Here is a 25,937-nt window from a genome sequence, read left to right on the forward strand (position 1 = left end):
TACCTAGGGAGACAAAAGACCTGTATGCAGAAAACTATAAGACACTGATGAAAGAAATTAAAGATGATACCAACAGATGGAGAGGTATACCATGTTCTTGGATTGGAAGAATCAATATTGTGAAAATGACTAAACTACCCAAAGCAATCTACAGATTCAATGCAATCCCTATCAAATTACCAATGGCATTTTTTTATGGAACTAGAACAAAAAAATCTTAAAATTTGTATGGAGACACAAAAGACCCCGAATAGCCAAAGCAGTCTTGAGGGAAAAAAAGGGAGCTGGAGGAATCAGACTCCCTGATTTCAGACTATACTACAAAGCTATAGTAATCAAGACACTATGGTACTGACAGAAAAACAGAAACATAGATCAATGGAACAAGATAGAAAGCCCAGAGATAAACCTACGCACCTATGGTCAACTAATCTATGACAAAGGAGGCAAGGATATACAATGGAGAAAAGACAGTCTCTTCAATAAGTGGTGCTTGGAAAACTGGACAGCTACATGTAAAAGAATGAAATCAGAACACTCCCTAACACCATACACAAAAATAAACTCAAAATGGATTAGAGACCTAAATGTAAGACCAGACACTATAAAACTCTTAGAGGAAAACATAGGAAGAACACTCTTTGACATAAATCACAGCAAGATCTTTTTTGACCCACCTCCTAGAGAAATGGAAATAAAAACAAAAGTAAACAAATGGGACCTAATGAATCTTAAAAGTTTTTGCACAGCAAAGGAAACCATAAACAAGACGAAAAGACAACCCTCAGAATGGGAGAAAATATTTGCAGATGAATCAACGGACAAAGGATTAATCTCCAAAATATATAAACAGCTCATGCAGCTCAATATGAAAACAACAAACAACCCAATTCAAAAATGGACAGAAGACCTAAATAGACATTTCTCCAAAGAAGACATACAGATGGTCAAGAAGTACATGAAAAGCTGCTCAACATCACTAATTATTAGAGAAATGCAAATCAAAACTACAATGAGGTATCACCTCACCCCAGTTAAAATGGGCATCATCAGAAAATCTACAAACAACAAATGCTGGAGAGAGTGTGGAGAAAAGGGAACCCTCTTGCACTGTTGGTGGGAATGTAAGTTGATACAGCCACTATGGAGAACAGTATGGAGGTTCCTTAAAAAACTAAAAATAGAATTACCATATGACCCAGCAATCCCACTACTGGGCATATACCCAGAGAAAACCATAATTCAAAAAGACACATGCACCCGAATGTTCATTGCAGCACTACTTACAATAGGCAGGTCATGGAAGCAACCTAAATGCCCATCGACAGACGAATGGATAAAGAAGATGTGGTATATATGTACAATGGAATATTACTCAGCCATAAAAAGGAACGAAATTGGGTCATTTGCAGAGACGTGGATGGATCTAGAGACTGTCATACAGAGTGAAGTAAGTCAGAAAGAGAAAAACAAATATCGTATATTAATGCATATATGTGGAACCTAGAAAATGGTACAGATGAACTGGTTTGCAGGACAGAAATTGAGACACAGATGTAGAGAACAAAGGTATGGACACAAAGGGGAGAAAGCAGCAGGGGGGTGGGGATGGTGGTGTGATGAATTGGGCAATTGGGATTGACATGTATACACTGATGTGTATAAAATTGATGAGTAATAAGGACCTGCTGTATAAAAAAAATTAAATTAAATTAAAAAATTTTTTTAAAAAATCAGCTATTTTCCAGACCAGCAGCTCTCATACTTTTGATCTCAGGACTCCTTTAAACCCTTAGAAAATTTTGAGGCTCCAAAGAGCTTTAGTTTTGTGGGCTATAGGTATCAATATTTACTGTATTGAATAAAACAAAAAATTCAATATTTATTCATTTAAATTACTAGTAAAACCATTATATCTTAACATATTTTTAATGAAAAATAATTATATTTTCCAAAAAAAAAATAGTGAGAAGAGAGCCACTGTTTTACATTTTCTCAGATCTCTTCAACATCTGAAGTAATGGAAGATAGATGGTTCTCATATCTGTTTCTGCATTCGATCAACAGAGAGTCAGTATCACACATCATACAGCCCCTGGAAAACTCCAGTCAATGGTACACTTGTGAAAGAACGTAAGTTAAAAAGACAAATGATGGGGCTTCCCTGGTGGCGCAGTGGTTGAGAGTCTGCCTGCCGATGCAGGGGACACGGGTTCGAGCCCTGGTCTGGGAGGATCCCACATGCCGCGGAGCAAATGGGCCTGTGAGCCACAATTGCTGAGCCTGCGGGTCTGGAGCCTGTGCTCCGCAACAAGAGAGGCCGCGATGGTGGGAGGCCCGCGCACCGCGATGGAGGGTGGCCCCCACTTGCCGCAACTGGAGGGGGCCCTCGCACAGAAACGAGGACCCAACACAGCCATAGATAAATAAATAAATAAATAAAAATTGTAAAAAAAAAAAAAAAAAAAAAGCAAGTTACTTCATTCTTTCTAATGGTTGCATAGTATTCTGCTGAATGAACAATACCATAATTTATAAAAAAAAAAAAAGACAAATGATGTACTACTATTATTATTAAATCAGTTTTGACTTTATGGACCCACCTGAAAGGGCTTTGGAGTTTCTCAACTTCAGTTCTACTGATATTCAGGGCCATATAACTCTGTCGTGGGGGCTGTCCTGTGCATTGTAAGACAGTTTAGCAGTATCCCTGACCTCTACCCACAAGATACCAGTAGCACTGCACATTCTCCCCTGCCAAGTTGTGACAACCAAAAATGTCTCCAGACATTGCCAAATGTCTGCTGGGCGGGGGGGGGGTGGGGGGAGGGGTGTGGCGCAGAATCACCCCCGGTTGAGAACCACTGCTCTAAATGTATACATGCAGGCGGGGTTCTCTTTCAACACTCACACCCAGCTACCTTCTGCTTTGTTAGTTTCTGCCATAAGGACCTGAAAAACTAAACTCACTTCTTCAGCTTCCCTTGTGGTGAGTGCCACTTTTGCTGCCTGGAGGAGGGTGGAGACTGGACGCAGTGCAGTCATCTTGCCTCCATGGGGCAACTAAGGTGTGTCTGAAACCCAAGGGTAATGCCCTAGAAAGACCGAGTGCCTGGATGCCTGATTCTAGTGGCAGCCGTGGCACCAGCTCGGAGCCGTTAGCCAAGATAAATAGCTCTCTGTTTAAGCTAGTATTAGCCAGATTTTTCCGTTATTTGCAGCCAAACGCATTACTAACTGATACTATTAGAAAACAAAACCAAACAAATATTTAGCACTATTATAAGCCAACCACTCTTGTAACCATCATCCAGTTCAAGAAATGGAACTTTGCCAGCCCCCACAGAAGCCCCCCACAATATGTACCATCCCAATCTCAAGCCCCTTCCTTCACTCAAAAGTAACCAGTAACCTGATTTATAGGAATCATTTCCTTGCATTTCCTTATAGTTTGACCACCAATGTATATTGCTTGACACTATCATTCGGGGTTTACCCATTTTCAAATTGATTGTTTTAATACTTTACATCTCTTTTTCTCCATGGGTTCCCCCTCCATTCCTTTCTGTCAGCTCTCTTTTCATAACGTCCTATTGTGTAGTCCTCTCATTTCTGAATTTTCCAATCCTGATGTATACAGTTCTTGTATAACTTCTATCATTTTCTTAACTTCCTTTAGCTTCTGTTGGAATGTTAATAAAGTTTCATCTGCTTTGGGACCCTCTTCTTCTGGTATGACTTCATTATCTGTAACTTTATTATTCATAGGGGTTATCCCCATTTTTTCTTATGTTTACATGAAGTTCAACCTCAATCCGTTTCTGCTGCCCATATTAAGTGAGGTGGGTAGAGGGTAGAAGGCCCAGAACAGCTTTTCCAGTTTCATGGCTCTAGGGCTCCCTCTTCTGGTTTTACATTGAAGTATTAAAAATACGGCCCAGAGGCGTAGCCACCCGGAGGTGTAGCCAATACTCAGATCTACTTCCTCTGGCCTTCTCCACCATTAGTATCTGAGCTTTCTCCTTTAATGCCCCATCAATCAAGGTCTGTGGTCCCAGCAGGTCATTTTTAGGGAGTGGTTCTGTCCTTGCAGAGCGATCTTCTACAAGGGATTTCCTGAGAGGTCTGAGGGCCCAGGTCACACCAGCAGCCTCACACCTCCTCCAGTCTCCTTGCCCTCACCCACAAATTAGAGCCTGAAAAGCCTCCTCCCAGTATTAACTGCTGTTATCCAATACGACCATAAAATTCTTTACTCCCAGTGGGGATCCCTCCTTTTGAGTGTGAATACTTGTGGGAAATTTCTAGGTTCCCTGACAATCAAAATGACCAGCAGCCCCCTCTTTCCTTTGCTTTCTCCAGCGCAGCTGCTGTTCTTATCCCTAAGTCTCTCTGCTACCCGTAGTTTGACCCCACCAGTTGATAACTGGGGATTCATGGAGATACTCTGTTGCTAGTTGAGTCTGTGTTTTCTTTTTTGCTGTCTTGCTTTCTCTATTTTTGTTAGGGATTAAGGGAGATTCTGAAACCACTTCCCATCACGCCTTTCTTTTCAAAAACTTTAACTCATTTATTGAGAGTAAACAAAAAATAATTTGGATTTGAAAAATGTCAACTATATCATGAGGCTGCTCCAGATAATCGTAAATCTAGGCAATAAAACCACTACTCTAAGCTCTCAGATGCTAACCAGACATCAACAGGGGGCATCACCAGCAGGCATACTTCCTAAAGGACAGACATGTCATCTGTATAAAACAAGACGCAAACAAGGTTAATCTCTTTCTTCCACACTTGAAAACAGTTTATCAAGTTACACAACAGGAAAAATCTTTAGGGATTAGGCCAAAAAAAGTTCCTGTTTTCTCCATTATTTATTACATGAACGATATGTGATGGTTAATTTTACTCGTCAACTTGACTGGACCATGGGGTGCCCAGATATTCGATTAAACATTATTCTGGATGTGTCTGTGAGGTTCTGGATGAGATTCACATTTGAATCAGTAGACTGAGTAAAGCAGATGGCCCCCCTCAATGAGGGTGGGACTCATGTGGTCTGGTGAAGGTTTCACTAGAACAAAAAGGCAGAGTAAGGGAGAATTCACTTTCTCTGCCTGTCTTTGGACCCAGACTGGAACTACAGCATTGGCTCTCCTGGTTCTCAAGCCTTTGCACGGCAGATCTTGAGACTTCTTAGCCTCCATAATCACATGAGCCAATTCCTTACAATCAAGCAGTCAATCAATCAATATGTCTCTTTCCCTCTCCCCCTCACACACACATATGTCTCCTATTTATTCTGTTTCTTTGAAGAAACCTGACTAATACAAAACCTCTACTCTTAGTTTATCATTATGTGACACAAGAATTGTCTTGTTTTGAACCCAATGCTGAAGAAAAATTAACAATGATAACAATAACAATTATTAAGGTCTTATCGGGAAGCAGGCACTATGCTAAACATTTTACAATCTCATTTAGTCCTCATAAAAACCCTAGGAAGGTAGTAGTATCATATCTCCCAATTTAGAGATGAGAAAACAGGCCGTGTGTGGTGGGTTGCTTTCTGCTGCGGTAACAAACTTCCCAAAATCTCAGTGGTCAAACGCGAGAGAAAATTTATCTATTACTCATACAGTACGTCCACTGGGGGTTGGCACCAGAGGCCTCTATTCACATCAGTCAGTCAGTCACTCAGGGACTCAGGACTGGTGGAGGCTAATCTCAACGAATAGAGCACGGGGTTGGCAGCCCAGGACACCTGGGTCCCAGGACTTCATCTGCGAGGGTTCTGGCAGGAAACAGATGAGTAATTTGAGGAGTGTTTATAAAGGCATTATTTATAGAAGTGTGTAGAGAGCACGGGAGAGGGGGAGGGCAGTACCTGTGGCTGAAAACAGGGAGCTTTTATACCATCCCTAGGCTCAAAGGGTCCAGGGAAGGAGTGGTTGCCAGAACCAGGAGCTGTGTGGAGAGGGTCACCCAACAGGAGCCGTGACCTTTGTTCAAGGGACACAGCCAGCCCACAGGGACCCTGCATGTCCAGCCTCCTCCCAGTCTCCCACTGGTGCTCCCCCCGTGGACAAATCCAATGGGAAAGTAGAAGGCAAAGGAACCTTTGCAATCTTCCATACCAGTCAGCCTCTCAGTGCCAAGAAGAGAGTGGGGAAGGGTAGTGTGGAAATGTGGAGGGGCAAACGGAAGCCATCCAATAGTGCACAGCAAAGTCCAAAGACAGAGTAAAGCCAAGCCTTGAGTACATGATTTTCAAAAGCCCCTTTGACTTTTAAACACTATTTTCCTAAAATACTACTGTACCAGTAGTAAAAAAAAAAAATAATGTGTAGTTAACTCGTTTATTTATGACAATAAACACTAGCTCTGCATAATTAATAATTAACACTTTGTACTGGTCTGAATGTGGCTGTTCTGAATTTCAATTTCTCATTCTCCCTGCCCATCACCTTAGAAAGCAAGGCAGGAAGGAAGTCAGCCATGTCCCTCCTGGGCAAGCCTGTGCCCAACCCAGATGAGGACTACGGGTGTGGACAACCAGAAGATGATGCGGGGGTGGGGGTAGGAAGGGGATGACAGACTGGGTGAGTGGCTGCCCCCCACAGCTGGACCCTTGCAATCGGAGAGAACAAGGTCACAACAGCTGTTTCCAACTGGACATGGACTGAGAAATTACAATTCGCTGACTGAAGACTGCTGGTACAGGTATCTAAAAAGCAGTGGGGAAAATGAAACAATAGTGGAAAGAGAAAGAAGGAAAAATCAAGAACCTGACTTTGTTCCTTCAACTAACGTTCCCTGAACACTCCACCTGTGTACTAAGGAGTACTTAGCACTTGCGAACGCTCAGCACAAAGCAGCAAGTAATGTTATGTAGAAAATAGACCTGACTCAGGAGCTGTGGGAGCTACTGACTGAAGCAGTAAAGGAAGAATAACCAGGCAGGTGGCAGATTTGACCTCAGTCTCGAAGACTAAGCAAAAGACTGACCAGCCTGGGCGGTGCAACTAGAGAATTACTCTCTGACAGCACAGATCGCAGCTTTTGAAACCTGTGAGTGGGTCTGATTGACTCGAGGGGTATAAAAGTGACAGGATTACAGTGAGAGGAATCACTGCATAATGGTTCACAGGAAGGCAGGGCGCTCATTTTCTCTGGTAGCTGCTTACGAATGTACCAATACTACAGGTTGGAAACTTATATTTTCTTTCCTGAGTTGTGGATCCATTTAAGTAACAGTCCACAAAGATGGCACGTGGCACCCATGACACACAACCACGGAACGGAGAGGGCTCCTGGTCACAGAGCAGCCTATATAGCACACCACGCACAGGCTGCCCCCATCAACGGGAAGACCAAACACAAGAGCCAAGTACAGTGAAATCAGGGACAAGGACTCTTACTCTTTCATCCCAATACCAGAATTTCTGTTTGATGCACCAGGCACAAGAAGTCAATTTGGTCTTATGGTTCCCCTCTAACTCTGCACTTAAAGTTTTTATTTCTTTTATGGCCCAAGTGTTCAAACAACAGATTTTTAGGAAGCTGGTAAAACACTTTTAATTTACAAAAACATTCTACATTTCAGAAAGACTTCCATTAAAAAGCAGTTAAAGTTAATGTCCTGATGTTTAATAAGTTTAAAGTTTCAATTTTCTAGAACTTTCATTTCTATAAAACCCTTACTGTGCCAATCTTCACAGGACAAATAAAAATGGTGTGTCATGGTAATGCCTTCCATTATCTCCTACCACAGCATGGACACATTAAAGTGAAGTAAACAATTACAAAGATAATCTGGAAAAATAAGCCTTTCTATCCAATTAAATGAAGCGACACTAATGGCTCAGAAAACAGTATCAGTAATCTTTATGTTACACTAACTTCCCTTTGCTTATTGGTGGTACTAGTTAGATGTTAGTAATAAAGTTATAGATGAGTATAGTTAGTAATATATTTTCAGAGACACTAAACACCTTTCTTAAACTTATATAGAATCATTTCTCAACAGACACACATTTGGAGATGTCACAGACATTGTAGTGTCAGAATAATAAAGCTACTTTTCACAGTGCTTAGGTTAAGTGGTAACCTGTTATTAAACACACACACACACACACACACACACACACACACACACACAGGTAAAACAGAGAAATCTCTGCCTGAGTCAGAAGATGTTGATAGAGACCAACATAATCAGCAGATGATATGCTCAACACTTTACATGCATTATCTCATTTAATCTTCACAATAGCCCTTCACAATAGGAAACAGGTACCATTATTCCTACTTCATAAATGAGGAAACTGATGCTCAGGAGATAAAGTGTGCCCAGGCCACCCGCTTAGTGACTGGCAGGGCTAGAAGTCAAACCACCACCTGCAACTCCACATCCCACATTCTTTTCACAAACAAGGGTGCTTCAACCAGCCAAGTCTTCAGTATCAATTTACTTAGAGTGTTTGTAAGAAAACAGGGGGGTGAGAGGGACTTCCCTGGTGGCCCAGTGGTTAGGACTTCACGCTTCCACTGCAGGGGGCATGGGTTCGATCCCTGGTCAGGGAACTAAGATCCCACATGCCTCGTGGTGTGGCCAAAAAAAAAAATTAAAAAAAAACATTTTAAAAAAAATAGGGGGGGGTGAGAGAAATCAATGGTTTTTGGATCATCAAGATTTTTCAGAGCCACACAACTGTCTAGAGCTGTGCTATCCAATGCGGTAGCCACTAGCCACATGTAGCCATTTAAACTTAAATTACTGAGCATAAAATTCAAAAATCAGTTCTTCGGTTGCACTATCCCACATTTCAAGTGCTCAAAAGCCACACGTAGCTACTGGCTACCATAAAGGATTGGGAAGACTATAGAACATTTCTATCACCACAGAAAGGTCTATTGGGTAGCGCTGATCTAGAGGACCCCCCAAGAGGCACGGTGAAGTGGAGGTGGGGCATGGTGGGAATCTGCATATCTTAGCGATCATCACTGCCCAGAATGTTAGAGGACATCATAGACAATGAAAAGACCTTTCCATCTGTACTGTAAGAACAAGATCAGCTCTTTCTCCATAAATTCTTTCCCTGCAATGGCACTCTCAGTAGTTAACACTAGAGGAAAGAATAGCTGTAACTACTTTATGTGAACCGATTCAATTATGGGTTCCAACTTGGAGAGGAGAGCCTGTTTGTTTGTTTTGAGCTGCAGGGGAGGAAGGGTATATAATAATTCCACTTTTAAGAACTGGTTCAACTAACACTTGAAAAATACAAGGTAAGAGATTTATGAATAGGAACCACATCACAGTGTGCAGGAACATTGCACAAAAGGACTTCACAAATTAAATTACATTCACTACAGGTACTGGTGTGCATTTCTACTAAGCAAAGGTATTATTTAAACCAAATGATAGGTTTCCTAAAAGAATGCAAAAGCACAACACTGAGAAAAAAGACAGTCTAAGTGTAAAAATTATGACTAAATTAGACATTCTAAAATCAAAGACAAAAAGAGAAATACAGGTGGAAGCAACCCAAGTGCTTGTTGGCAGATGGATGGATAAACAAGATGTGGTACATTCATACAATGGAATATTATTCAGGTTTAAAAGGAAGGAAATTCTGACACATGTTACAACATAGATGAATCTTGAGGACATTATGCTAATGAAATAAGCCAGACACAAAAAGACAACTTCTGATGATTCCACTTATATGAGGTATCTACAGTAGTCAAACTCATAGAGACAGAAAGTAGAATGGTGGCTGCCCAGGACTGGGGGGTGGGGTGGGGGGAGAGTGGGGAGATGTTGCTTAATGCGTATAGAGTTTCAGTTTTGCAAGATGAAAAAATTCTGGAGATTGGTTGCACAACAATGTGAATATACTCAACACTGCTGAACTATACACCTGAAGATGATTAAGATGGTAAATTTTATGTTGTTGGGTTTTTTTACAATAAGAAGAAGAAGAAGAAAAGGGAAATGCAGGCCCTTCTTAGAAAAGCCATCTAAGTCTGTTAGACCACTTACTGGTCTCTTCCTCCACTGTTCCATGTTAACACTACAGTCTCCTTACTGTAATGAAAGTTAATGATTGCTCTGAACTTTTTAAGATTTAAATAATAAAACATCATAATGGTAAGGCCAAATATGCAAATACCTGGGTCAGTAGCAGAGATAACTGCTCCAAAAAAGAGACAATCCGTGTAGTAAAATTTATCCGAGAGCTGCCCCACAATCTTCATGAGCTTCACCACACCATACATGAGATTTCTGTAAGAAGGGAAGGTAAACTATGTCAGAAGGAAAAAAAAAAAAGAAAAGAAAACCCACCTAATTGAGTAACCTGGCAAATGAGCAAGCAGAGGAGTACTAGAATACTGCACTTCCAGAGAGGTTTGTGAAAACGTCGGGCAGCTGCTGTGGTTGGACACTTACCAGGAACATGTGCAAATAAGACTTTGGCACCAAGTAATGGTCTGCAGTTAATGTCATCTTGCTGAAATATCTGAACACTCCATTTTAAAAAACTGTGCTTATTTACAACTATAAAGTATGATCCTCAATTAGCAACAGTTAGGGCATTTTAAGCAAATGGGTAGTAGGGAAGAAAGGAAGAGAAAGAACCCTGCAAAATGGGTAATGAATTGCTACAAAACTCCCAGGATTCTAAGACAATGCATTTAAAGTCATGTAAATGAGTAGACTGGATGAAGCTGGAGAGAAAAAAAATGGGTTGGCCACAAAGATCCAACTGGTCAACCTTCTCTGCCAATAATTATTTCAAAGAAGGGAAGAGAGGCAAAACTCTTTGAACATCCCATTAAAATATCAGCGTACCCATTGACATATCTGGCTTCTCACTCTTTGCATGGGTCAGGCAGGCCAGCAGCAGCCCTCCTTATACTGTGCAGAATGTGATATGGCCCAAGAAGGACCACCAAGTTAATATTTCAACTTGGCCAGAGCACATTTCCTACAGGACAGCTGACAAATTGGGAGGAGTGAAGAGTGTTAAAAGGCCTAGTACATGTTATTAAGGGTGTGTGTGTGTCTGTGTGTGTGTGTGTGTGTGTGTGTGTGTGTGTTGGTAGCAGCTGTAGGGATTAGGGGAATAAAAACAACCACAGAATAAAGAGAAATTAAGAAAATCCCATTTACAACGGCATCGAAAAGAATAAAATGCCAAAAATAAATAGCCACAGAATAGACTCATTGTACCCTACAGCCAACCCCCAATAATAAGATTCTTAAAGGTCAAGACCATATCATTGCTCATCTTTGTACCTTAGGTGTCTAGAACAGTAGATTGACCAAGCTAGAAATTCAAGAACTATTTGCAGAATTGAATCCTTTTGAGAATAAATAGCTATAACTTAGTGTTTGCCTACTGTGTGCCAGACATTGACACTGTTCCAGACACTTAAACAGCTATATTTCAATTCACAGGAATTCTATGATACAGAGTTGATTTGCTCTTTGTTGCTTATCAAAGGCTTCTTTCACCTACCTTTTAAATATTTCTTGAAACTAGACCTTCCTCTCCATTTCCTTCTATCATAAGCTTAGATCTGAGCAATAAGACTTCTCCGTGGTAGCGTTTTCCCTACAGTCACCAATACCAGTTATCTAACCTGTCACTCTTCAATGGCTTGTCTCTCTTAAAGGACAAAGTCCAAGCCCCTCCTGTTTTGGTGGCATAAAAGGCTCCTGCTTTTATCTCCAGCTTTCCAGCTAATTTTTTTAAATTAACTGAAGTTCACATTTCATTCAGATTTCCTTAGTTTTTACCTAATATCCCTTTTCTGTTCCAGGATTCCATCCAGGATACCACATTACATTTAGTCATCATATCTCTTTTGTCTCCTCTTGGCTGTGACAGTTTCTCAGACTTTGCTTGTTTTTGATGACCTTGGCAGTTGGGGAGGAGTACTGGTCAGGTATTTTGCAGAATGTGGGACTTGTCTGATTTTTTTTCTCATGATTAGACTGAGGTAATGCGATTTTGGGAGGAAGACACAGCGGTAAGTGCCATTCTCATCACAGATATCAAAGGTACAGCGTATCAACATGATTTACCAATTTTGGTGTTAATCTTGATCATCTGGCTGAGGTAGTGTTTGCCAGGTTTCTCCTCTGTAAAGCTACTCTTTCTTCTTCCTTTGCATGCTGTACTCTTTGGAAGGAAGTCACCATGCACAGCCCACAATCAAAGGGGGGAAGGCCCAAGCTTCATCTCCTTGAGGGGGGCTGTATCTGCATAAATTATTTGGAATTCTTCTGCACAGATTTGTCACTTCTCCCCCATTTACTTATTCATCCAATCATTTATTTATATCAGTATAGACTCAAATATATTTGTTTTATACTTTGGGTGATGATCCAAAACAATGTTATTTCTTATGTTGTTCTTTAGCCATTAGGGAGGGGGGGTTTTCAGGTTGGCTCTGTGTCCCTTTGACATGCTCCATATCCTTTTTGTTTGTTTTCTGAGCACTTCCTTACTCTCTGACACTATAAGATGCTCCATTGTCATTTTGCATATTTGCTGCCCCAGCCCTAGAATCAGCCATTTCTGCAAGGGGCCCTGGTTCTTTTCATTGAAGAATGCTATTAGAAACTAAGATCTGGGGACTAGGTTTTATTTTATTTCAATGTTAATGAATCTTAATTTCAATTTAAGTAGCCACACGTGGCTCACAGCTACCACACTGGACAATGTAACTCTAGATCTTAATTACAATCATCATAAACATCAAAATACTGGACTCTGGCCGTTGCCAGGGGCTGGGGGGCGGGGGAAATGGGGAGGTGCTGCTCAAAGGGTACAAACTTCCAGTAACAAGATTAATAAGTTTGGGGATCTAATGTACAACACAGTGATTATAGCTAATGATACTGTACCACATACTTGAATGTTGCTAACATGTTCTCACCACAAAAAAGAAATGGTAACCATGTGACCGGATGAAGGTGGTAGCTAATACTATGGTGGTAATCATTTTGCAATTTATAAATGTGTCAAATCAACACACTGTATACCCTACACTTACACAATGTTATGTGTCAATTATATCTCAATAAAGCTGGGGAAAATATTGGATTCTGTGGACCCATGTGGATCTCATCTCTTTGGAAGTGTGGTAATTTGGTTATATGACAAAGAGTCACTTACCCGATAATGAAGCAGGAAACGGCAGTCCCCAAGAAGGCATAGGCCAGAATAGACCCAAGGTTTCTGAAAAAGTGTCTCTGAATAAAACAAAAAAGCAGGAATCACATTGTGAATTTTGACAGTGAACATCAGAAACACTACAAGTCTCTAGAAAGTGAAACTTTACTTACTGCTTCCATTATGTTAATTAACAACTGAAGTTACTCCTGAATAATGCTATTTAGCCTTAGAAAATCATGGTTTTAAGATCTCCTTTGTCCTACCAATCAGTGAGCAAGCAAGCAAGGCCTTAGTAAATTTCAGAAAAAACTACTCTGGCTGATTACATTAAATTACATTTTGAGTGTGTGTGTGTGTGTGAGTATGTGTGTGTAAGTAGACCAATCATTTTCGCAGATTTAACCCAAACTATTTTACCCTAGTGATTCAACTAGTCACTTCCAGTTCTGGTGGTACCTTAGAAGAACACTGCAGATGTAAGTTTGAAACTAATAAGCTATGAAAGTGCTAAGGAGCTTTCTGGTTAACTCAGCATCAGAGGCGTCTTCTGATATTCATCTGAATTAATCTTTGGAGCCTGGGAAAGAGGGAAAATAGAGATAGGTGTGGAGAAACAAGAAACAGGTAGTTCATCTAAGATGGGCAAATTTATAAGTATGTACACACACACACACACACACACACACACACACACACACACACACATGAATTTACTTCTCATAAATCATTGGGCCTGTGGATATTCTGATGGGGAAAATCCCTGTTCGTGGGACCCTGAGACATGATCCTTACTTCTCAAGGCATAAAGCTGTTCACACTGGACAATCATAACTATTTAACAAAAACAGACAAACAAAATCCCCTAACCACCCTAATTAAACAGGAACCAGGAACACTTTATCTAGAAATTTTAAAAGGCAGGAGTGCCCCAGCATGTGAGCCAAGCACCATCAGGGAAAGAGAGGGCACAGAAGAAGCACTCAGCCTGGATCAAGCAGCCATCACGAAGTCTGATCAGACAAAGGGCTGCAGGCGACCACTGGCCTGCATTCCAGACAGAGGACCTAAGACCTTGCCTTCAGCCTTCCCCAATGCCTGCCCCTCTCTGAGGCTGTGAAGAAGGCATCAAAGAATCCCTAGTGCCCCTAAACCACCTGCTCAGAACAGAATCCTTCAAGGGCTTCCCACACTGACAGTCATCAAATGAAGGTACCGCCTGTACATATTATAGACACATTAGGTTTGCCTCCTAAATCAGTCATTGTCCTCAGTCTTTTTTTAATGCTAATGCATTTATATGCCACTGTTTTGAAAAAAAAATTAGACTTCAAAAAAAAAAACCAACAACTGTGACCTACTTGCCTTTAAAAGCTCCACCAACTGCTTAAACCAGGGAGGGAGTGCATCAAGGACAAGACATGAGACCAATGAAACCCATGCGAAGTATCCAGGAGCAAAATTTTAATCCTAGATGTGCTTTCTCTTGCCACTCGGCTTTCTTTTGGGTAATCATTCCTATGGTTGGTTTGAATATATTAAGTAAATTTGTATTTATGATATTAGCCAAAGCAGAAAATTAGAAATGTAAATCTACCACCAAAAATGCATTCATGATATATTCTAAAATCACACACACACACACACACACACACACACAAATTACCCATCCCATTCATATCTGTTGATATGAACTGGAATTTTATTGCACCTTGAAAAGGTATAACATGCTACTTATTTGTATATTATTACACCTAGTATTTCATCATATACTTCATAGTTTACAAAGTACTTTCACATATTAGCTCATCCAATTCTCACAACAACCTCATCGTGAAGGTGTTTTTTGGACCATTTTATATGAGAGACAACTAAGGCTCAAAAGTGTGATGTGAGCTGCCTGAAGTCACATGTCTACCAAACCGCAGCACCAGAACCGGAAAGCAGGTCTTCTGACCCCAAGGCATTGCACTCTCACCACACAATATGCCCTTCTTGATTCCCACCACATCCTTTTAGGGAAGAAGGACGGGAGGTGTCTAGTGGAATCCTGTATCTTTCATCATCTTCTTATTTGGCCTTAACAGTTCACAGGCACGTGTGGTTCACATGGCCATGACTGGTTCAGTCTCTCCCTTCTTTTCCCTTTCCATTATAGAATGGCAAAAAGAAACAAAAGGAGATGACATGCCCTGGTAAAGCCTTTGAGAATATAAACCTAAAACAGATCAGGATGAGAAGGTTTGCATTCAGTGAAAATCCACCTGGCATCCCAATTCCTAGTTGTACCATTCTAAGCCTTACATTCCTACTCCTTGGGAAACCTTATCATCGCCCATTCCCCTGACAAATTTGAACATGGTGTGTGTGTACTGGGGGAAATTCACAAAACATGAAAGCTTCTATAGGTGAATTCTTTCCCTGCCAATGCCCTCTAAGCAAACTGAGTGGTAGCACAAAATCAAAGCTAAGGCCATGGTACATTTTTCAAGTTAGAAAAATGAATGCCCATGTCTGAATGACAACTACATGTGCATAGGTCAAAGGGTATGAATCTGTTTACATACCAGAGGTTAAATGGTGAAACACTTATTACACATTTAATTGGGAACATTTAATCAGAGATGGCAACCACATAAGTACCAACTATTTAGGTGCCTGATTAAAAAGGAAAGAGACTAAACTAAGAGCTAATAATAACCTTTAAGACTAGCATTTCAAAAACAACTTAAATTGGTAACTGGCAAAGCCTGTTATTTGTTTTTCTTCTGAGAAAATGAAGCTGACAAAGGGAAGGCTCTGCAAACACTAAGGTTTTTTTTTAGCCATTAGAGTGGCTTTCACAACCAATGGTTTGGTTTCATTTTAAAGCAACTATGACCTTGATTATACATTAAGATTAGTTATTTAAAATACCAAATTATTCATCACCCATTTGATCTTAAGAGAAGCTCCCAAACTCTTTATTTAGATAAAGAATAACATTATTTATGCCTGTAAGATCATCTACCATTTGTTACATGTCAATAGCTGACATATAGATTCAGATTACTTTGGCAACCTCATAAATAAGTCAGAAAAAGCATACTTTTTTGGTACAGAAAACCTATATCTGGAAAGAATGTAACACAGAGGAACAACCCTAGGTCCTCCAGTCAGACAGACAGGCATAACCTTGACTCAGTCCTGCACCACCTACATAACCTCAAACGTCACTTAATCGTTCTCAATTTGGCTTCGCCATCAGTAAAATGCAGGACATTCTCTACATGTCTGTGAGTGTCCAGATGTGCGTTGGGCTGGTGTGCAGAAACACAGCCTCCTGCTCCTCAAGCATCCATTGTGGAGAGGGGACTTAAGTTCCATCCCTCCTCCCTTGAAGGTGATGCAGTAAGAAGGGGCCATGTGATCTCTGAAGGGGGAGATTGGCTTGACCCTGACTTGTAGCCTTGACTCTCTTACGAAAAGTGGGGGAGTGCTCTTGCTCCTGTGGCCTCCATGCTATGAGCAAAAGAGGCAGCCTTTGGCAGGCCCAGCAATTTCTAGGATCTCTCCATTTCAGCCTCCCTATCTGTGACTGTGACCGACTTGGTGGCTAAAGGGCATCTGTCTTCAATTCATGAGGTCGGCAGTAAGGAGTCCCATTACCAAGGGCTAAACTATATCATCCAAGATGCGTCACCAGGGACTTTGGGTCATAAATTGATAATTCAGTTGCCAGTTAGCTCCTTGTGTCTGTTTATAAATGAGTTGGAAACCTGGGGGAGAGGGGTGTGAGGTAATCTACCACCCTCACATTCTTAGAGTTTCTGTGATGATCAGAAATAATGTATATAAAAACCGAAATAAAGGATATATGCAAAGTTCTTTATATCATATGCTCCATAAATAACTATATTTGCGTGGGTTAGGAAGAGTTTAAAAACCTTCTGAAAACTGAAGAGTTGCTTTGACAGAAGAACCAGCCTGATGGGCAGGCACCCTCTCATAAAATGAGTTGGGACTGTTCCCACCTTTATGTTCTGAAAGATTTTGTGTAGGACTCATTATTTCTTCCTTAAATGCTAAATAGAATTCACCAGTGAAGCCATCTGGGCTTGTATAAAGGTTTTTAACTATGAACTCTGTTTATTTCATTAATATAGGGCTGTTCAAGTTTTCCATCTCTTCTTGGGTCAGTTTTGGTAATTTGTGCCTTTCGAGAAATTTGTCCATTTCACCTGGGTTGTCAAATTTATTGGTACAAAGTTGTTCATATTATTCTCTTATTGTCCTTTTAATGTATGAAGGGTCTATACTGATGTCCCCTCTCTCATTCCTGATATAGGTAATTTGTTTCTTTCCTCTTTTTTTCACCTTGACTGACCTATCTAGAGGTTTATCAACTTTGAAGGCATTCTCTACTTCCTAAGGATGTTACTGAGTTTTGTTGGCAGCCAAGATCTCTCTTCTCAAGGCTCACTGAAAAGGTTTCCTTTAGTCCCCTTTCAGAAAGACAGCTGAAACAAGGTCCTTGGCTGTTATCTGAAGTAGGCTTTTTTGGAGGCTAAATTTTCACAGAATAGTCCCACAGTGGGGAGGAAGGGAGCCACTCACAGTATTTATAAAGGTATTTGGTATTTTAAATACCTAGGGGCTTAGGCCCAACCTTGCTGCTGAACACAATGACCCTCCCTCAATAATGATAGATTTTTTTTTAACTTTTTACTTTGGAGTAATTATAGATTTACAGAAGCTGCAAAAATAGTGCAGAGAGGTCCCGTGGTACCTTCACACATTTTCCTCCACTGGTTATATCTCACATAATTGTAGTGCAATATCAAAACCAGGAAACTGACATTGGTACAATGTGTGTGCATAGTTCTATGTCATTTTATCACATGTGTAGATTCTTGTAACCACCACTGCAATCAAGATGCAGAACTGTTCCACTGCCATGAAGATTTCCCTCATGCTACCCACTTTATAGTCACAGCCACCCCCTCCCCTTCTCATCCCCACCATCCCTAACCCCTGGCAACCAATAATTTGTTCTCCATCCCTATAATTTTGTCATTTCTAGAATGCTATATAAATGAAACCATATAGTATGTGACCTTTTGAGACTGGATTTTTTTCACTCAGCATAATGCCTTTGAGATCCATCCAGGCTGTTTTGTGTATCAATAGTTTGTTCCATTTTATTGCTGAGTAGTATCCATGGTACGGATGCTTGTTTAACCATTCACCTATTGTAGGACATTTTGTTTGTTTCCAGTTTGGGGCTATTACAAATAAAGTTGTTATGAACAACCATGTACAGTTTTTTGTATAAACAGAAGTTTTCATTTCTCTGGGATAAATCCTCAGAAATAAAATCGCTGGGTCATATGGTAATTTCAACTTTAGTTTTATAAGAAACTGCAAACATGTTTTCCAGAGTGGCCATACCATTTTACATTCCCACCAGCAATGGATGAGAGTTCCAGACTTTAAAACAGAAATGAGTCACTGATGATGAGTCAACTGTAGTCTCTTGAGTGGGTACAGAACACAGTAATAAGCAATCTGAGAGAAGGAAAAAAACTAGAATATTGTGCAGGAAAATTAAAGCAGAGATTCCCATGCTTTAAGAAATACTGGCAAAAATTCCTTACCTTCTTTAAACTATATCCAGCATGGAAAATAATTGGAGGCAGCAGAATGTTGAAAAAGACCTCTGGATCAAATGTTACCTAAAAGTTTAAAAAGAAAAAAAGCCACTGACTAAAGTTTGAATATTTAAAACAAATGACATCAATGTGAAAAAATCACAGACTCAGCACAGTAGAGAAGCCACAGCTCCCATGAGCACTGGCCTGTTCTTCTCCACACGGCACTTCTGCTTTCTACTCTTGGTGTGTTGTTGAATATGTATTAAGACACAACAATTCTGTGCAATTTTGAGAACTCACAGAAAGCTTCTGGTCAATGTTCTTCAACAAAAAATGAAAACATCTTGATTTTTATCAAACCTTTATAAAGGTTCAACTACAATAAAAGATGCAGTCATGATTCTTTATTAATTTCCTGTATCCTACCACATAATGATTTATAGACATAATCTTACTGAATTTAAGTCTCTTTTGAGTGACCAGCCATTTGTGATACGTAATGTGGACTAGATCAAAGTCTCCAGTGGTGCTAGTGATTTCCTGAATATCAACATAAATTCATCAACTCTAAGGGGACTAAAACTACCTGTAGGCAATCAGGGAAATCACTCTGAAACTATCAGCAAAGCCCTATCACATCCAGAAAAGAATTAAACATTCTACAAAGCCTCCTAACCTTTTTAAAGAATTTGTTCACGTTGGTAGATTAACTGGCTCTTATTTCAATTAATTATTTTAAATCTCCATTCTAATTATTAAATGTAAACAGCCATTAGTGTGGTATTACACTGGATATCTTTCTCAGTTGCATTTAATTTCACAAATGTTTATGGAAATCCCATGCATTCTTATGAAGGGTTGAGAGCCAAGAGTTCACTAGGACCCGCCCTTAGGAACAGAGAGAAGATGGGCATGTTGAACGCTCCAGGTTGAGAATAATTTTCTTTAAGGATTATGGCAGATCCTGAGAACAATAATACTTTAATTTTTGGAGCACAGGCTACACTCTTTGACTGCAAGCTTTCACATATTAAAGGGGTCTCCCACAACTTGGATCCCCAGACTTCATACGGAAGCCCTCCTACTGATAAGCCCGGGTGTATAAGGTACTAGAATGTATGTGGATAAATACAGATCTTGTGCTTATCCTGGAAATCACCCAAGTGAAGTGAAGAGATATATAATCCCTTTTCCTGTGGAGTATTTTAGCTACCCCCAACATTAAATGAAAAACAACATGTGGACTCAAATTCTAAGACAACAAGACATTTTTCCTCTGAAGATTCATTAAGCCTTTGGCATCAATCACCAATGAGAGTGGGAAACTCAATAAATGTTTGTAGAATATGGTAAAATAACCACGAATAAGTAAGAATAACCCTTCTGAACACTGATTATTAACAAGCTAAAAGAAAAATAAGAAACCAATCTTAATTTAAGAAAGAAACAATCTCATCCCTAAACCATAACGAGAGTAAGAGACATAATCAAAAAGAGGTGGGAGTTGGAGAGAGGAGCTGAGTGGGATGTACGAACCCACTGCACCATTGGTGGCCCACATCAGTCTGACAAAGTTAAAAGGCCCAAGTTCAAATCTGGTTCCTTCTCCTCATCACAGTCCAAAAGCTTCCTAGCCAAACTGACAGCCAGGAATGTTACTGATGTTCCAGGAGTGTGAAAAGATTTCTGTTCACAAAGTTGAGACAGAATCGGAAAATCAAAAACCACGTCAGGACCAAAGTGGCTGAGTGGCCCGAGCTCACCTTCCTCAGCATGTCGTTCTGCTCTACACTGTTGACCTTGCCAGGGCTGATTTCTCCTTTCAGGGTGTATTCGAAGAACTTCCCACTGACATTCACTAATAAGGTGCTGAAGGCCCTGTCTTCCTGAGTGCAGCTGAGTGACTTGTCGTGACCACTGGTGGCAGTGGTGCCGTACCTCAGGATCACCCCGACGATGAGCCCTGAAACACAGTGGAAGAAAACATCAGGCCCGTGGAAGGACACAGAGGGCATGGGAATAATGGCAACGACTAAGAAACTCTGAAGTAATCTTAGAGACCAGGTAGATGATGTGTATTTTAGGGACAACTACACAGTCCTTCAAAAGGGTTAAGAATCCATCTATTCTGACTTGAGTCCCTCAGCCACCAAGAGGACAAGGTAGGACAGTACCTTTCGGGATTATGACAGTACTCTGAGTACTCTGAACCACTGAGCATGTCTCATTTCTCAGGTTTTTGCTGGAGGAAGATGGGGTGATAAGAGGCAAAGTTTTTTTCTGCCTAGCACAGCGCAAAGCAGAACCACTGAGCTCTTTGATTTGCACCAGCAGTATCCCTCAGGCCATCCGCCAGCAGCCAGCGAGGACAAGGCCTCAGGAATTTCTAGTTGTTACAAATGCAATTTGTTTTGCCACACACTAGAGGAAGGGAAAAAAAGAAAAGAAATGCTTTTGCTGAGGTCATTTCAAGTATTGGGTATCATGGAGAAAATAATTACAACCCTTAGGGAGCTAAACAGCACAGTGCCAATTTTCGCAGTCATGATTCAGGGACTGGAGAGCTGGCTTCTTGGGGCTATGCCATTGACACAGCTAGCATAATTAGCTGCAAGTCTTTCCGTCTCATTCTGTTCTTAGCAGGGTTTTCCCTTTAGGAGGAAAAAACCAGCAAAATTGGGTGTAAGCATTTAATTCCATGAGTTATGAAGAAATGTTGCTCCCCTGGTCCTGGACATGAGTCACATGCCCAAGTAAAAGTGAGTGAAATGTGGAAAAAAAAGAAAACATAAATAACCACCAGACACTTTCCACAATTCTCTCTTAGGTGGAAAACTTCAGACTTCTCTCTATATTCAGTTCTTTGCTAGCAATATTAAGAGAGAGAATGGTAAAATGCTCCCCTATCTCATTTTGCCATTAATGGAGAAAGTTATATGAGAAAAAGAAAGAAAATGTTTATTATATCCTATGTATAATGTTCTACAATGTCTCTTATTACCAAGACATATGAGAACTCACAAGACATTGTTGAAGAACAAAGAATATATAAAATCCAGAAAGATATAGTTTTTTAAGCCAAACTCTGTGCTCTGTGTCTGTATTGCTTTATTATCGTTGTTGTGATTGTTGTTGTTAAAGACCTGTACTAACATACTTGAACTTTGTTGACTTTTGTGAAAAAATAAAGTTGTAAAATTTTACTACAAATTAAAAATGAGGTTCTTGATAATCTCAATTTGAGAGCTTGGTCTCTGCCCTCTGGAAGGTACACACATGGTTTACATTTGGCAGCCAATCAAATAGACTGGGGTCCTGAGCAGTCTCTTTTTCTGGCTTGGCTGTGCCAACTCTCAGGGAAATTTGTCATGCGAGGTGCCCATAAGGGGCCTTTGTCATCCTCACCTTCGTTGTGTCAACCTGTACAGCGAAGGTCCTTTACTCTCTTAGACTATTTTGGGGAGTAAACTTTCTAGATCTTGTGAAGGCTGCATCCTTTGCACTCTCTTGTGGGGACGCCTCTAGTGTGTTATTGATTTGTGTCACTATTAACATATATCTCATCAAGGGCCAGACGATGGATCCTTTAAATTGGGGAAACGTCTAAATTGGTGAATTTTTAGAGTGCTCTCATAAACAGCCATTTTATTGGTACCTATGAAAAAACAAATTAGAAGGTGGTAAAAAAAAAATAGCTAACCTAAGAACTCCCTCAGTTTAAAACAAAACAAAACAAAACAAAAAAACCAGTTTGGGAAGCCTCATTTGTGGTCTCAACCTACCCTCAATGGGTCTTACAGATGCTAATGAACAGGAGATTAATTGTTAGTTAGGTTGATTAACAGGAAGATAAGAACCTGAGAGAAAGTCTATAGATTTCTTTCCAAAAAGGTGAAAATTTTAAAGGGACTTGTCCCAAAAGGATAAAAATCTTTAGATGGTTATTAAGAAATGGGATAAATAAAACAGATGTTAATGGGATTAAAACAAAAGGTTTTGATACAACACTACCTAAGGTTGGATGGGCCAAAGGGACCCCCTATGGTCCCCAACATTAAACGGCCCCAAACAAGTCCACTCCATTTACGCCAGTTAAATATATATATGCTTTTTACCCAATTGTAACCCAATTTTTACCCAATGTGTAACCAGGCCTCTTGACAAAATTAATGATGGCTAAACATCTTGAGATAGTAGGTCATACATTTAAGTCTATATAGAATTAACTGTAATAGTGCAACTCTAGATGTGGGAAGAGGCAACAAGGGAAAACATCCCCTGGATCATACCAGACGAGTAAAACAGAAGATCCAGAGAATTTTAGGTTATTAACAGGGCCTAATCCAAAATTTAGCACACTGAGTGGCCTATCAACACAATCCTCATCTGACCTAGGAAATGAGCCTTCTAAGCACCTTGGGACAAATTGGTCAAGAAATGCTTCCCAAACCTTGGTCTAATTTACGACCAAGAGGAGGCGCTGTGGAAAAAAAAATGTTGCCTGCCATTCCAGTAAACAAGGAATATTGCCGGCCATCAGCTGCCAATGTAACCACACCTCCCAACCCAAGGTGTGCCCTGGGGAGAATTCAGATGGAGAAAAACATGATATGCACATAGATAGTTAAAATGCATATCAAAGGAATAATTTCAATGAGCCAGACTCTTGCATCTTCGCAGACATAGAAAAGTGCTAAATTCATTAACTTGACAGGTCTGGTTTTTGTGATTAGCGGTAATCTTTTGATGTTCGACTACACATTTGGGGTTTTTTTCCTGCAAAAACTCCTATATATCCTGGCTCCTCCCTTACCTCTTTGGAACAGATCCTCCGAGCTATCTGAGAGGCTGTTTCCTGGGCTGTATAGTACTCAGTAAGGTCCCTGAATAAAACACGGTTTTCTTCAGTTAACAGTGTCTTCATCAGGAAACCAAAATAAGTCATTTACAAAAGGCTATCCTTTCTCCCAAATCAATAGCTGCTTTACATAATTCACTGTTTCTTTTCTGTACTAGCCTCATTATTTGCAGAGCTAACTAAAAAAATAAACCACAATAGCACAGGGTCTTCACAATGACAACTATTCTAACAATAGAGGAGTTGTGATACTGTGATTTATAATAAGAAATATATATTTGGTCTTTGTCCCAGTTTCCTGGTACAGAGCTCCTAAAACCCCTGGAATCTCTGAAGTGCTAAGTGTCTTTTTGTATGCTAATGAGATGACTGGTGGCTGGGGGTTCCCGGATTAGCCTCAGAATGAGGGCTGGTTGCCAGGCGAACCAACCAGGTGATTAGAGAGTTGGAACTTTTAAATTTATTTATTTATTTATTTAGGCTGCGCAGGGTCTTCATTGTGGCATGCGGGATCTTTTTAGTTGCGGCATGAGGACTTCCTAGTTGCGGCATGCAGACTCTTAGTTGTGGCATGCGAACTCTTAGTTGCAGCATGCATGCGGGATCTAGTTCCCCAACCAGGGATTGAACCTGAGCCCCCTGCACTGGGAGCACGGAGTCTTACCCACTGGATGACCAGGGAAGTCCCGAGAGTTGGAACTTTTAATTCCACCCCACCCCCTGACCTCCATGCAGGGAAGAGGAGCTAGAGGTTAAGTGGATCACTAATGGCCAATGATTTAATTAATCATACCTATGTAATGAAGCCTCAATAAAAATCCCCAAAGTACACAGGTTCAGAGAGGTTCTGGGTTGGTGCACACGTGGAGCACCAGAGAGGGTAGCTCACCTGAAGAGGGCATGGAAGCTCCATGTCCCTTTCCACATACCTTACCTTATACATCTCTTCCATCTGGCGGTTCCTGAGTTATGTCCTTTGATAATAAACCAGTAATATAGTAAGTAAATGGGCTTCCTGAGTTCTTTGAGCTATTTTAGCAAATGATCAATGCTAAGGAGGGGAACATGAGAACCTCTGATTTATAGCCAGTTGGTCAGAAGTTCAGGTGATAACCTGGACTTGTGACTAACCTCTGAAGTGAGAGGGGCAGGGGTCTTAATGAGGCCTGTGGGATCTGATGCTATTTCCAAGTAGATAGTGTCAGAGTTAAATTGTGGGATACTCAGTCGGTATCCACTAGAGAGTTGGAGAATTGCTTTGGTGTGAGAAAACTCCCACACATGTGGTCAAAGAAATGTCCAGTGAGAGTATTGAGAGCAGAAGGGAAACAGGAGATTTTTCCTTACAGGAGGCTTTTATTTGCAGACAAATTCCTCAACTACAGGAAATACCCTCGCAGTCTCTCTCCGTAATCATCACCATCATACCTAGAACCATTATTAGATGACGAACATTAAAAATAATAATACATACTTATAAAATCTTTCCCTCCCTACCCGGGTCCAATGTGCCCATGCTAAAGATGTGATGGAGACAGTGAAGGTGACGTTGCTGCCCCCTTGTGTTAAAATATGGCAACAAAGCCCCCTCACAGCAAAGATACAGGTTAAAACGTCCTGATTGATAGTTTTGACCAAAAATATACCAAGCAACAGGATTTGCTGCTAATTCAAGGTAGAGTTTGAGTAGCTCCTCAGACATTTAGGTTCATATTTATTACCACTGTAGCCCATGGCACAAAAGGACAGTCATTGCTATATTAAGTTCACGTGTGGCATCTTCCACTTCAAGAAAAAATAAGACATTAGGACTGCAGAGGGGTATTTTAGTGAGAATATAACAAAGACTTGGAAAAAACATGAATGGCACATTTTCATCTTCTAGATGTGGAAGACATCCTCTGACAGGGAACCATAAAGAGGTCATAACTACAAGGAATTAGAATTTGACATTAGGTATTTTTCAAAGCTCAGAAACTTCAGTATTCCCAAAAAAATGATGGAGAGCAATAGAGGCATTAAGGACTTACTGGATCAACATCATAGTGTTCCAGATTACAAAGAGCAATCATCTACTGTGTGTGGGCCAGAAAAATATCACATGTCAGCTGATGAAAAGAGACTCACTGATTTCACAGGTATATGACTAATGCTAGGAAAGAATTCAGGTTTGAACTTTTACAGAAAGCAAATATACATGAAATTCCTTTGACATCTGATGTGGCTTAAAGCAACACGGTGAACTCCAAAGGTGCA

At 40.5% G+C, this 25,937-nt stretch overlaps 1 protein-coding gene across 2 annotated transcripts in view; it reads right to left on the reverse strand.

The window, feature by feature from the left end:
• The window catches only part of SLC9A7 (solute carrier family 9 member A7), a 144,137-nt gene that overhangs the window by 53,305 nt on the left and 64,895 nt on the right, over positions 1-25,937 (reverse strand). For both annotated transcript variants that reach the window (XM_057538739.1, XM_057538738.1), the window contains exons 2-5: positions 20,587-20,786; positions 18,827-18,904; positions 13,194-13,270; positions 10,179-10,291 (exon numbers count right to left, since the gene is read on the reverse strand). In XM_057538739.1, the coding sequence (XP_057394722.1) occupies positions 10,179-10,291; positions 13,194-13,270; positions 18,827-18,904; positions 20,587-20,786 (468 nt within the window). The remainder of the gene's footprint in view (positions 1-10,178; positions 10,292-13,193; positions 13,271-18,826; positions 18,905-20,586; positions 20,787-25,937) is intronic.

Source organism: Balaenoptera acutorostrata, chromosome X (assembly GCF_949987535.1).
Source record: "Balaenoptera acutorostrata chromosome X, mBalAcu1.1, whole genome shotgun sequence".
NCBI classification, from domain to species: Eukaryota; Metazoa; Chordata; class Mammalia; order Artiodactyla; family Balaenopteridae; genus Balaenoptera; species Balaenoptera acutorostrata.